Source organism: Triturus cristatus, chromosome 4_2, assembly GCF_964204655.1.
Source record: "Triturus cristatus chromosome 4_2, aTriCri1.1, whole genome shotgun sequence".
Lineage (NCBI taxonomy): Eukaryota > Metazoa > Chordata > Amphibia > Caudata > Salamandridae > Triturus > Triturus cristatus.
The window spans coordinates 290,803,694-290,818,543 of record NC_140586.1 but is presented as its reverse complement, the minus strand read 5'-3'; the positions used below and the strand labels follow the sequence as shown (position 1 = coordinate 290,818,543).

The window sequence follows — 14,850 nt, the reverse complement described above, 5'->3', positions numbered from 1 at the left end:
GTGCCTCGGTAGAAGCGAGGCTGAAAAGTAAGGGGCATAAGTGTGTAAAACATATAAAGGGGGCAGAGTGGGAATACTCTGACCCTCTAGACCTGCTTAGGGGGTCCCAGAAGTACCCCCTGGGCCCCCCCCCTTTTTTTTTTTAAACGGCGAAATGCGCGCAGGGTATGCGGATCCAAACGCGTTGGGTGCACGGTTTCTCACGCGTTGGGTGCGCGGTTCCTATCGCGTTCGGATCGAGAACGGTGCGCATAGGGTGCGCGGATCCCAACATTTTTAAAAAAATAAATAAAAAATAATGTTTTGAAAATATAGTTTAAAGAATATATATATTTTTTTTTTTAAATTAACAATTTATACCAAAAAACAAAAAAGCAAATAATATTTTTTTAATTTTTAAAAGAATTAATTGAAAAGATAAGTTAAAAAAATGGTGATAAAAAAGTATTTAAAAAAACATAATTAAAGGAATTGACACACTGAAATTGAAAAAATTTGAAATTCAATGAAAATCATTAAACATCATAGCTTTAGAGATACATTATAGATAGGAATTAGCATTTAAAAAACCTTTGAAATTCACTGAAAAACCCATAGGTTTCATGCACGTTATAATTAGGAATTGCCATTTAAAAAACCTTAGAAATTCACTGAAAAAACCATAGGTTTCAGGGGTGTTATAGTTAGCTGGACATTTCCCTCGTACAAAACCCTAGAAATTCCCCCGTAATAGTTAGTTCAGCTAACTATAACTCGTGCGCCCCCGCAATGCACTGCTGATGACGTCACATATTACATCACTCATGTATCAAAGGTTATATTAGGGTGTGAGAAGATGCACTAATTTATTACATGAATGACGTTTTGTCATCGGTGATGTCATCAGTGGTGTCATTTGAGATGTCATCAGTGATATCATCAGTGATGTCACTGACCATGTCATGAGTGATGTAATATGTGACGTCATCAGCAGTGCATTGTGGGGGCGCACGAGTTATAGTTAGCTGAACTAACTATTACCGGGGGAATTTCTAGGGTTTTGTACGAGGGAAATGTCCAGCTAACTATAACCCCCCTGAAACCCATGGTTTCTTCAGTGAATATATATATATATATATATATTCACTTAAAAAACCATAGGTTTCCCACATGTTATAGTTAGCTGGACATTTCACTCGTAAAAAACCAATGAAATTCCCCCGTTCTAGTTAGTTCAGGCAACTATAACTCACGCGACCGCAATCCACTGCTGATGACGTCAGATATTACATCACTGTATTTAGACACTTATTTACCCATTTATTCTTCCATTTATCTTTAGCTATACCTATATTACAAATATTTATTTTACAGAAAGACACATATGTCATCAGTGATGTAATATCTGACGTCATCAGCAGTGGATTGCGGTCGTGTGAGTTATAGTTGCCTGAACTAACTATAACGGGGGAATTTCATTGGTTTATTACGAGTGAAATGTCCAGCTAACTATAACATGTGTGAAACCTATGGTTTTTTAAGTGAATTTGCAAGTTTTTTTAAATGCTAATTCCTAACTATAACGTGTGTGAAACCTATGTTTTTTTTTTTAGTGAATTTCAATGGTTTTTTAAATGCTAATTTATGTATTTATTTATTTTTATTTATTTTTTTGAATTTGGATAAAGTTGAACAGCATAGTTAATATCTTCTTTAAAATTATAAACAGTTTGAATTTTTTTTTTTTTATGGGTTTTTCACCGTGCGCGCAACGTGCACGCACGGTGCGCGCACCTCGCGATTTTTTTGTAAAAAAATAAAATGCTTTTTTTCACCCTTCGGGGTCCATCAGGGACCCCCTGACAAAGGCTAGGGGCTCAGAAACTCTCTACCCTGCCGCCTTTTCACGTTCTTATATGTGTTTTATTTTTTTTTAAGGGTTTTTCACCGTGCGCGCACGGTGCGCGCTCCCCGCGATTTTTAAAACAAAATCAAAATGTTTTTTTCACCCTTCGGGGTCCTTCAGGGACCCCCTGACAAAGGCTAGGGGGTCAGGAACTCTCTTCCCTGCCCCCTTTTCACGTTTTCCACCTTTTTTTCCACCTTTCCTTTTCAGTGCGACAGACAAAATGGCGGCTGACACTTCCTGATTTCGACCGATTCGAATGTTTACTGACATCTAACAACCAATCAGAATTTTGCTCTCGCACGGCACCGTGCGTGCACGGTGCGCGCACGGTGCGCGCTTATAGATATTTATATGCTTTTAAATGCAATTTTCTCAGGAAATACTGAACAGATTGACACCAGAAAAAAAAAATAATGTTTTTTTCACCCTTGGGGGTCCTTCAGTGACCCCCTGACCAAGGCTAGGGGGTCAGGAACTGTCCACTCTGCCCCCTTTTCACGTTCTCCACCTTTGTTTTTCACTGCCTCAGACTGTGAGAGACAAAATGGCGGCCGACACTTCCTGATTTCGACCGATTCAACTGTTTACTGACATCTAACAACCAATCAGAATTGCGCTCGCGCACGTCGCCGTGCGCGCACCGCGCGCGCCTATAGATATGTATGTACTTTTAACTGCAATTTTCTCAGGAACTAATGAACAGATTGACTCCAGATATGCAAAAGGCACATCCCTGACCTGAGGACTACCTCTTTACCAAATTTAAAGTAATTCTGTTCGGCCGTTTGGCCTGTACCTTGGACTAAAGGTCCCTATGGAAAATTGCATGGGAAAAACGCGTTTTGGGACCCCCCTTTTTTCTCAGCCCCCGCTTGACGAATCCCCCCGAGACTTTCAGGGTAGGAGCGGAGCGGAGCGCCCCACCTATTTTGAAAATTTCGCGAGGATTCATCAATCGGCGCCAAAGTTATTCCAAATAGAATGTTGCGGATTTCCTATGGAAACACGGTCCTAACTATAACTATCTACTGGCGACCACCAGTAGATAATATATATATACACACACAAAATGTATTTGTGGAGGGAGACCCCCCACACCCATGAACTTACCTTAAATGCGTGGTAAAGACATATGCTGTAAAAGCATATATGTTCTAAAACCATGCGCGGTAAATAATTAGTGGTAAAGGTACAACGTGGTAAAAACCTTGTTGTAAAGGCTGTTTTCTCTCCTGAATCCCATTGGCCCATGGAAAGGTTAGATTCAACCAAGATGCTTATTCAGCCATTGTCTCACTGGGACCAGGACTTGTGACAGTCGAATGGCACAACAAATATCTTGTCGGTCCCATCCTAGCCATGTAGGTTCTGATTTACAACCTTCTTCATGGTGCACTCTTCAGACTCAGCTTGAGCTCTGAATCAACAAGATTACAGAAGGATCGTTTGTAATTAAATGACACTACCCATTGCCTCTGATCCAAAACAGAAAGATCATACCCTGCACGTCAGCAAATTCCGAGAAAACCGATGCTTAGTATTTGAAAAAGCCTGCACATTCTTCGTAAGAGTTTCAGACACAATAATTCAGCCACATTTTGCAGAGAATGTGGTGCAATCTAGTGCGACATTGAACAAGTCAGAAGGTTCAATAAGCATTAGAGCATTGCTGCACCCACGCGGCGCGCCCTCCTTACAGAACATTTTAGAAACCTTTTCCTCGTAGCAAAAAACACGTTTCTAATGGCACAGCCATGTTGATGACTAGTGGATTTGATCACAGTGCCCCTGAGGGTCCACTCTGGGTACATTATTTACGTTTACACATCAGAAACTGTAAAGGGAGCTCTAAATATACAAAACTCACTTATAGCTCCAATAATGCTCCAACTGTACTTTTAGAATAAAAACTACAAAGTAAACAAAGACACAAGGCAAATGTTGAGGAAACTCACTTTTCTGTCACTCTGACCCCATTGTCTCAACAACCAGAGTTCTATTTGGCACATCGTACTTTGTATACAAAACAGTCAAAAGTGAAAATCAGTGGATCAAAGGTGATCAGATTAGGGTGGTGTTGGTTGAAGTGCTCCTGGAAGAGATTCAGCATTAATAGCATTCAAGCCCAAAAACTATACCAGAATCGGATTCCAAAGTTGCCCAAATAAAAGGCCTGTTGCTTTCCTCTCTTAATTTCTTGAACAAGAGACCACACCAACATGGGGCAGATGGCAATATAAGGGAAAATGTATAAAATAGAGGACAACCAAAGAAAGGATTAATGTGATCTTGTGATCTTAGCCTCCTCGGCTCTCTGTTTTCTTCAAACTCCTCCTCCATTTCTCTTTCCTACACACTGTCTATTAATTCTAGTTCCTCCGATTCTTTTTATTTTTTTTAAAGCACGAACCTGACCAATGCGCGTTTCAACAGAACCAGGCAAACTCTCCAAGGGCCATAATTACTTCCCAAATCTTATGTCAGCCCTGGCCTCCATATACGAATTTTTCTACAGCCACACTTTTTAGGCACAGAGAAAGGAAGTGATTTGCCCAAATTTACCACAGGATGTTGAGTCGAGACCGGGACGTGAACCTTGTTTATTACCTTTCAGAGGTCGCCACCACTAGCTTTTATGCCACAACTCCTCCTTCCCATCCAAGATCGTTGCTATGAGGTGGAAACATTTCTTCTAGCAAAGTATACGAAACGTATTTATTGTAGACCAGATGAGGACTAGGGGACATTGTTTATTTATTTATTAATGAGTTTTATATAGCGCTAGCCAGACCCGAAGGTATCGGAACGCTTTACAACATAGGTAACGGGGAGATCATCAGACAGAAAATAGAGAAAGCAATGGTATACATGTTGATTCCATGCGAATCGAAGGTCTCAGAGCACATTACAGCTAAGATAGCAGTAAGGCACATAATATAGGAGTGAAATACACACTGACTCAGGAGGGGGACCCTTTCTGGAAGGGGGGTACAGTGATTGTGCAGGCTGTGGCAGAGTGGCAGAAGTGATTGGGATTCATATTGGCAAAACCTGCAGTGAAATGACCAACTAATTAGTCTCTTTTCCCCTTCCAAGGAAAATCCTGAACTTTCGAGGACCATTATCAATGACTGGATTGCCAACAAAACTGAGAAGCGCATCACTGATGTCATTCCAGAGGGCGCCATCACAGAGCTCACCACGTTGGTGTTGGTGAACACCATCTATTTCAAGGTACTTAGCCTTGCCTTTAGGGAGGGCTTCCTCCTGTGAGCAGCCTAAGCCAGCTCCTTCAGTAAGCGGCCAAGCCAAGGCGGTGTATGGGAGTTAATGTGAAGTAACAGAGAGCTCTACCATGATATCAAAGCGTAACTATTGATCTGCACTTATACAAATTCCACAGTATTGATTACCAAAATAACCTCAAGGTAAGTAGAAAAGGAGTGAAGACTAGTGATTTCTTATGTATGCTTACTGTGACATTATATTGGTAGTCAACATTGTTGAGTCAATATTTGTACGTGTTGATATTCCTCACCTCAATATTGTAACATACTACTTGCAACATTGCTACAAGCGGGAGGAATAAAACAGAAGTCACATTTCACTGGGTTAGCCAGTCCTGGAGTTTTTAGACAATATCGCTTTGATGTCTCTGATGTTTATAATAAGCAAAAACAATGTTCACAAGGAACTCATTTACCTAGTTAATACTGTTCCTGCAAGAAATGGTATAACTTGCGTGAATAAATCAGACAAAAATTCATGTAGAATAGGACCTTAAATAAATTCAGTCAATCAATATTGTATACATTGAAATAGAAGCCCACAGGACAGATATCAAAACTGTACTCACTTGAGTATAATTTATTTTGCATTCATAGTATTCAAAGTACAAAAAAGTCAAGCAGAAGTATTCAATTATGTATTTACACTATATACATTTTCACATTCCAACATGATTTTGTGACCCCAGTGAAGTGACCATAACCAGACAGTGATATACATATAGTGCTAAAGAAGGGGGAGGTAGTGGTTATTGGTATTAACACAAATTAGAGAGCCTAAGAAAATCAAAATATTTATAACAATTGATTGTATTATAATAGCCAAGAGCTCCTCTTTGTGTTAATACCAATAACCACTACCTCCCCCTTCTTTAGCACTATATTTATATCACTGTCTGGTTTTGGTCACTTCAGTGGGGTTCCCAAAATCACGTTGGAATGTGGAAATGTATATAGTGTAAATACATAATTGAATATTGTTGCTATGACTTTTTTGTACCTTGAATACTATGAATGCAAAATAAATTATACTCATTTCGGATGAAGTGAGTACAGTTTTGATATCTCTCTTGTGGGCTTCTATAAATCTATACAATATTGATTGACTGTATTGTATTAAGGTCCTATTCTACATTTTTTTTTGTCTCTGATTGATTCACGCAAGTCATACCATTTCTTGCAGAAGCTGTATTAACTAGGTACATGAGTTCCTTGTGAACATTGTTTTTTCTTATTGGCAACACCTACTTTGCAAGGACGTATGGGTTGATCTTGTTTTTTGTGAATATTGTCCTTGATATTTAAGCCAAAAACAAGAAGTCAAAACCACAACACAAAATACTGCTGCTTGTTGCCACACATGACATAAGGTAGACATCAAAAGGCAAAGAAATAATTGTCTTCTTTTTCTCTCTCCATTCTTCTTTTTCACGTTTCTATGGTGTCTTTTGGGGCCAGTTTGTACAAGGCATAAATCCACTCTCCCGTACATTTATAAAAAAAAAAGGGGGGGGGGCACACACTGTCTTGCATAGCAGCACACATTTTCCCAGATGCTTTGTGGTAAATACAGTGCATGATCACTCTCACTTTAGTTGAGTTTATAAGTCTTTGAACTATACATCTTTCCTGGAGAAGCCAGTCCTGTGTATCTCTGAACCAGTGTTTCAGGATTGTTGATCGCAATATGACTCTTTATGTATTTTTTATATTATATGCTGTTAGACCTGGCACCATTGGCGTGGGTCACCCTTCCATTTTTTGTCTGTGCCTCAATGTGTTTTTGTGTTGGTGTTAGCTGCTCAGGGCACTGTGCCACTGCCATCCAGTGCCACAGTGCAAGTGCTCCCTATGGTAAAATGTATTATGTGAATTGACTTCCATGTTTGGCTTATTTGGTTTACTATCAGTCCCTAGTAGAGTGCACCAGGGGTGCCAAGGGCTTGTATATCCAAATGCTGCTAGTGGGCTTGCAGCACTGGTTGTGCCACCCACAGAAGCAGCGGGGTAAAATGTGTCTTAAGGTCTACCACTGCAGAACCTGCGCGCGGTCCGGTACTGTCGCGCTGACTGCGCAGGTGCCCCCACTTGCCAGTCCCTAACCCTTCCCTTAACTACATGTTAGCCACCCCTCTGGTAGGCCCAAGGGCAGGGTGCGTTGTAGGCATAAGGTAGGACATGCCCTGATGTATGTGGCATGTCTTAATAGTGAATTACAGCCATTTTCGTTTTTCACTATTGAAGGCTACCTGCTCTCCATAGGCCAGAATGGGCTGCTGGGATTACTACACGCTGCGATCCCAGTGGACTCATAGAGCATGGTAGAAAGTCATGTTTAGTATGCCTGAACTCAGAATAATAAAATACTTCTTTTAGCAAAGTTTATTTTAATATCCTGTGTTTGTAAATACTACTTTTAGAAAGTTAGTATTTACTGGCCTGACCATCTCAGTCCGCCTCTGCGCTGTGTGTGTGTTCTGTCTAGCAACAGTAGGAGCAGGGCTGGGGGGAATTCCAGGAGACAGGTTGGCTGCCAGGTGGTGGGTAGAGAGATTACACCAGGATGGGTGGGAGGAGTACACCTTGACTTTTGAATAGACCTGTGCTCTGCCACCACAATGCCGGCTCCGCCCCCTGTGGAGCGGCTGATGTCTCTGCCCTGCTGCTGAAAGAAAAGAGCAGAGCCACCACAACAAAGTGCTCCAAAACTGGACTGAGCCAGGCCCAGGCCCCCTGGCGACAAAGAACAAAGGATTTGCGCTTTAAAAGAAGGAGCCCTGCTCCTAAGAAATCAGATCCAGATTGAACCACGAAGGAACTCTGCCCGACTAGAAGGACCTGAAAGAAGCTGAAGGAGGAGTAACTTTCCCTGACCTGGGAGATTGGCCTGCAGTAGGTGCCTTGCTGAGAAAGGAGAGGAAAAGACTGAAAGAGACTTTGTACTTTGTTTTTCAACTATCTCCAAGGGCTTGGAAGAAGAGCTTGCCCCCTGAACTGAACCCCAGGACCAGTGGGTTCCCCGTGTCTCCGCTCGTCTGAGAATCGAGCCGTGTGCTTTCTCCCGCCGGAGTGCTCTGTGCACCTTCGCACCCCCTCCTAGGGCCGTGACACCCAGAAGCTTGGCCGCCTCCACTCGCCGAGAGCCCCGCTCAACCTGAGTTGCTCTGGATCCACCGGGTCTGGCCGCCCTGCTTCCCTGTCTCCTGCCTACCACTGGAGCGTGCTTGGTGCCCTCTCGCCCTCCCGCCGGATTTCTAATTGGGAAGTGAACTCAAGCCCCGGACGGCCGCCCGTACGTCGTAACGTATCCGGCCGCCCCGCTTCACCTCCCAGCCAGAGTCTGACCGTGCCGCCCCCTGAAGTGACCTCCCGCACTGTCCGTGTCGGAGGTCCTGGGCCGCACCTGTCTACTGAGAGCCGCCCGCTGATTCTCGATCCGGAGACCCTCGAGGTGTAGAACCTGCACCTCCCACCGAAGACTCGTCCAACACCCCGCACGCTCTCAGGTACAGTGAACTCCCTTTCGGACTCGGGGTCCGCAACGTTCTGATTTCCCCGCATCACTGTACCCCGGGTGCACTGCGCATCACCGTGACTGGACGAACTCGACCGAGCCTTCCGAAGCGCTCGTCATAGAATAACTTACCGTGCCTAATTATCATCTTGTGGCCCCCATTTCGCAACCGTTATCTATGGTCTTGTATATGCCTGCGTAACAAAGAATCTTTTATATAAAGTCTACGTATTTTTGATACAACTTACGCCTGGTGTCCGTTTGTGGGGGATCTTCGTGGTTTACTGTGTGTGATCATAAATGCTTAACTGACAGCGCCCTGAAGTTTAGCCCTGACTGCTCGCGCCACACTACCTATAGGGTGAGCAGGGGTTGTTCTGAAGGGGTAATTCTCTTGCCCTGAATAGAAGAAGGGACCACTGCTTGTCACAAGTACCTACCTGTGCCAACCAGAGGTTCCCCATTCTAACATGGGTGGCAGCGGTGAGGATTTCGAATTTGCATTTATGATTTACATACAGTGGATTATTGATCACCACGTAGAGCAGACCTATAACCCAGCCACAGATTGATTGACAGTTGTTGCTAAAGAAGAATCTCCACTTTAAGAAACCATGCCTAGCTCAGTCAGTGGAGGCGGAGCATCCTCTATATTCTCTGGAATTGATGACATAGATTGGGAACAGGAGGCACTGAGGAAGTGCACAAATGAAGTCTTGAAAGGATATCTCTCCAAGTACAGAATTAAACAAAGCGGATTAACAACGAAGGATCAGTACATAAAAGCGCTGAGAGCCTGGCACGAATCAAAGTTCCCAGAGAATGCACGAGAGGTGATACCCCCCGAAGGTGTTTCTGAGCCTAGCAGAGGCCTGTCACCAGAGGAAATGGCCGACAGGAGTGCTGCACGAGCACATGAAGTGGAGATGGCAAAACTGCAAATGGAAATGGAAAGACAAAGGCTGGCCATGGAGCATGAGGTAAAAATGAGGGAGTTGGATCTCAAGGCCAGGAGTTTAGACAACTCGCCCTCTGGTGGCAGCAATTTAACAGAGTCAAGGGTGCACATTCCTAAAGATGTAGTCAAAGAATATTATAAGCAGGATGATATTGGGCAATGGTTCAGGGCCTATGAAGTAGCCATGTCCTCCCACCGGGTCCCTGAGAAAGATTGGGGAGCGGGGTTGTGGGGAAGGTTCCTGAGTGAGGGGCGGGACACACTGCTGGATCTCCCCTCGGATGTCAAAACATCCTATCCACACATGAAGGAAGCCCTTATGACAAGGTATGGGTTAACTCCTGAATTGTACAGACAGAGATTTAGGGATTGCACCAAGAAACCTGGTACCACTTATGTAGAATATGTGACCTTTTTTTGCAGAGCGCTGGATGGTTGGGTGAAGGGTAGCAAAGTGAATGATTACCAAGGGCTGTTTGATTTAATTGCATGGGAGCACTTGTCTGATAATTGTTTTACTGAGCTACGCCAGCACCTGATCGATAGCAAGCTGACTAACCCTAGGAAGCTTGCTGAGGAGGCGGACCGCTGGGTCAGCACCAGGGTCCACAAGGGTCACGTGGGAGGCCCCGCCAAAGGTGTTCAGGGTCCCCAGCAGAAGAATGGTGGGGACAAGGGTAAACAGAGGGAGTTCTATAGAGGGCCCCAAAGTAATCCCCAAGGGAACCAAGGGAAAGGTTCTCAGCCACCCCCACCCCCGAAGCAGACCTGGGCCCCGACACGTAACCCTGTTCAAAGAGGGCCCCCCAGATGTTACAAGTGTAACAACCTGGGGCACTATTCCATGGATCCCAAGTGCCCCATGTATGGTAAACCAGCACCCCCTGGTGCTCCACCCCCCAAGCAGGTGGCTAGTGTAGCCTTTGGGAGGGAGGTAGATGTCCAAGGGGAGGGGGTTCCCGTACAGATGACCCTAGTCTCGTTAGGAGACAGTGAGATGGTCGCGGAGGCCCAACTGCCCCCCAATACTCAAAAGTATGGGCAGTGGGTGACCATAAATGGGAAAAGGGTGGGGGCTCTTAGAGATACAGGAGCCAGTGTGACTGCTGTCAAGCAACACCTGGTGTCTCAAGAGCAGGTTGTCCCACACGCATTCTGCCGTGTTGTCAACGCCGACAACACAGAGAGTCAGTGTCCAATGGCTCAGGTTCCCTTTGAGTGTGGGGGGGTCTCTGGTACTCTGCAAGTGGCTGTGAGAGAGGCCATGCCTGTTGATTGTCTCCTAGGTAACGATTTGGAGAGCTCCCCTTGGGAAAAGGTGGAGAAGAAAGCTCACCTGCGGATGGTGGGTTTACCTGATTGGGCGTGCGTGACCACCCGGTCGATGGCAGCCAGTAGGGGTGTTGAAGGAACCCTGGAGCCTGAGGAAGAGGCCCAGGAACCGGTCTTAGAGAGAGGGCAGAGGAGGCACGGGAATCCGGCTCCTGAAGTTCCCACGGCCCAGGAGGAGGCAGACCTTGAGGGGGATGCCCTGGAGCCTACCGGGGAACAGATAGCCGAACTGGGGGACCTGCCTGAGCTGACCCATTGGCAGCAAGAAGGAGGCCCCACCATGGAGGAATTCTGCAGGGAGCAGAAAGAGTGCCCCTCTCTAGAGGGTATGCGGCAGCAGGCTGAAGCCCAGGCCAGAGGTGATCAGTCCGGAACTCACTTGATCTACTGGGAGAACGACCTCCTATACTCAGAGCCTAAGGTTGCTGAACCTGGGTTAGCCCGTGCGCTGGTGGTACCCCAGAAGTTCAGAGCCTTCCTACTGGGGCTGGCTCACGACGTTCCATTAGCAGGGCATTTGGGGCAGGACAAGACCTTTGAAAGACTTGTCACCCACTTTTATTGGCCTCAAATGCGCAGGAGTTCTGACACTCACTGCAGGACATGCCAGACTTGCCAGGCAAGTGATAAGAGTGGAAGGAAGCTGCGGGCTCCACTCCAACCTTTCCCTGTGGTCAGTACCCCATTCCAGCGAGTGGGGATTGACATTGTGGGGCCACTGGACCCCAAGACAGCCATGGCCAACAGGTTTATCCTGGTCTTGGTGGACCATGCCACCCAGTACCCTGAAGCCATCCCTCTGAGGACAGTGACGGCCCCCGTGGTGGGACGAGCACTGATGGGAATTTTCTCACGAGTAGGATTCCCTCTAGAGGTGGTGTCTGACAGGGGGACCAATTTCATATCCAAATATATGAAATCCCTTTGGCAAGAGTGTGGTGTGACGTACAAGTTCACCACCCCTTACCATCCCCAAGGAAATGGGTTGGTTGAGCACTTCAACCGAACCCTGAAGGGCATGATTATGGGTCTCGAGGAACCCATGAGGCGTAAGTGGGACGTCCTCTTACCATGCCTTCTCTTCGCGTACCGCGAGGTACCACAAAAGTCTCTGGGGTTCAGTCCCTTTGAGCTGTTGTATGGCCACCCAGTATGAGGACCTTTTAGTCTGGTCAAGGAAGGCTGGGAGCAATCTCCCAGGAAACCTCCCCAGAATGTATACAGTTACATGCTGGCTTTGCGGAACCAGACTAGGCGTTTCAGGCAACTTGCTGAGGCAAACCTGGAAGCCATCCAGGAGGAAATGAAGCAGTGGTACGACCAGAATGCCACTCTGGTTGAGCTTCAACCTGGTCAGAAGGTGTGGGTCCTGGCCCCTGTGGAGCCTTGTGCACTCCAGGACAAGTGGACAGGACCCTTTGAGATTGTGGAGCGCAAGAGTTCTGTCACCTACTTGGTGGACTTGCGGTCTCCGAGGAACCCATTAAGGGTCCTACATGTCAATCGACTGAAGCCCCACTTGGAGAGGTCCGAAGTGGGCATGCTCTTGGCCACCGATGATGGGACGGAGGAGGAGTCTGAGCCTCTTCCTGACCTCTTGGTAGCCTCAGAGCGAGACGGGTCAGTGGATGGAGTTAAACTCTCACCCACCCTGACCCCTGAGCAACAGGATGACTGCCGCCAGCTGCTGGGGCAGTTTCCTGACCTGTTCTCCCTGGTTCCTGGTATCACAGATTGGTGCGTCCATGATGTAGATACAGGAGACAGCTTACCTGTGAAGCACAAAGCTTACAGGGTAACTGACAGGGTCAGAGCCTGCATCAAAGAGGAGGTCTCAAAGATGCTTGCTCTTGGGGTGGTTGAGTCCTCCAGCAGTCCTTGGGCCAGCCCAGTGGTCTTGGTCCCAAAGGCTGCCTCGCCGGGTGCCACACCCGAACTCCAGTTCTGTGTGGACTACAGAGGACTCAATTCGGTCACGAAGACTGACGCGCACCCCATCCCAAGAGCTGATGAGCTCATCGATCAGTTAGGGGCTGCACGGTACCTCAGCACGTTTGATCTAACGTCTGGGTACTGGCAGATCGCCTTGACCGATGGGGCCAAAGAGAGGTCCGCATTCTCCACACCAGATGGGCATTTCCAGTTCCGGGTTATGCCATTTGGGATGAAGAATGCCCCTGCCACCTTCCAGAGGTTGGTCAACCAGGTGTTGGCTGGGCTGTCCGAGTTCAGCGCAGCATACCTGGATGACATCGCAGTGTTCAGTGGCACATGGGAAGAACACCTGCGACATCTCTGGGAAGTGTTGATGGCACTGCGCAAGGCAGGCCTCACGATCAAAGCAAGCAAGTGTCAGATCGGGCAGGGTTCCGTGGTGTACTTGGGACACCAAGTAGGGAGCGGCCAGGTGGCGCCCCTACAACCCAAGATAGAAACCATCCTGGCTTGGGAGCCCCCAAAGACCCAGACGGAGGTGAGGGCCTTTTTAGGACTCACAGGGTACTACAGGAGGTTTGTCAAGGGGTATGGCAGCATCGTTGCCCCCTTGACCGAGCTGACTTTGAAAAAGCAGCCCAGAAAAGTGATATGGACTGACACCTGTCAGAAGGCCTTTGACACCCTGAAAACTGCCATGTGCACGGCGCCCGTGCTCTTGGCTCCTGACTTCTCCAAAGAGTTCCTGGAGCAGACAGATGCATCAGAGCATGGTGTAGGGGCTGTTCTCTCACAGATCACTGAGGAGGGTGTTGACCAACCCGTAGCCTTTATTAGTAGAAGGTTACTTCCCCGGGAACAAAAGTGGAGTGCGATTGAGCGAGAAGCATTTGCTGTGGTCTGGGCATTGAAGAAGCTAAGACCCTACCTGTTTGGGTCTCACTTCCGGGTTCAAACAGACCACAGGCCCCTCAGATGGTTAATGCAGATGAGGGGTGAGAATCCTAAGTTGTTGAGGTGGTCCATATCCATACAGGGGATGGATTTCACGGTGGAACATCGCCCCGGTACAAACCACGCCAACGCTGATGGTCTTTCCAGATTTTTCCGCCTTAGTGATGAGAACTCCCTGGGGTAGGGTAGTTCTCCCCACATTTCAGCTGGAGGGGACACGTGTTAGACCTGGCACCATTGGCGTGGGTCACTCTTCCATTTTTTGTCTGTGCCTCAATGTGTTTTTGTGTTGGTGTTAGCTGCTCAGGGCACTGTGCCACTGCCATCCAGTGCCACAGTGCAAGTGCTCCCTATGGTAAAATGTATTATGTGAATTGACTTCGATGTTTGGCTTATTTGGTTTACTATCAGTCCCTAGTAGAGTGCACCAGGGGTGCCAAGGGCTTGTATATCCAAATGCTGCTAGTGGGCTTGCAGCACTGGTTGTGCCACCCACAGAAGCAGCGGGGTAAAATGTGTCTAAGGTCTGCCACTGCAGAACCTGCACGCGGTCCGGTACTGTCGCGCTGACTGCGCAGGTGCCCCCACTTGCCAGTCCCTAACCCTTCCCTTAACTACATGTTAGCCACCCCTCTGGTAGGCCCAAGGGCAGGGTGCGTTGTAGGCATAAGGTAGGACATGCCCTGATGTATGTGGCATGTCATAATAGTGAATTACAGCCATTTTCGTTTTTCACTATTGAAGGCTACCTGCTCTCCATAGGCCAGAATGGGCTGCTGGGATTACTACACGCTGCGATCCCAGTGGACTCATAGAGCACGGTAGAAAGTCATGTTTAGTATGCCTGAACTCAGAATAATAAAATACTTCTTTTAGCAAAGTTTATTTTAATATCTTGTGTTTGTAAATACTACTTTTAGAAAGTTAGTATTTACTGGCCTGACCATCTCAGTCCGCCTCTGCGCTGTGTGTGTGTTCTGCC

General features: G+C 46.8%; 1 protein-coding gene across 3 annotated transcripts in view; it reads left to right on the top strand.

Annotated features, from left to right (window-relative positions):
* Positions 1-14,850, top strand: part of SERPINC1 (serpin family C member 1) — a 192,926-nt gene that overhangs the window by 163,875 nt on the left and 14,201 nt on the right. For all 3 annotated transcript variants that reach the window (XM_085601564.1, XM_085601563.1, XM_085601562.1), the window contains exon 4: positions 4,985-5,122. In XM_085601564.1, the coding sequence (XP_085457690.1) occupies positions 4,985-5,122 (138 nt within the window). The remainder of the gene's footprint in view (positions 1-4,984; positions 5,123-14,850) is intronic.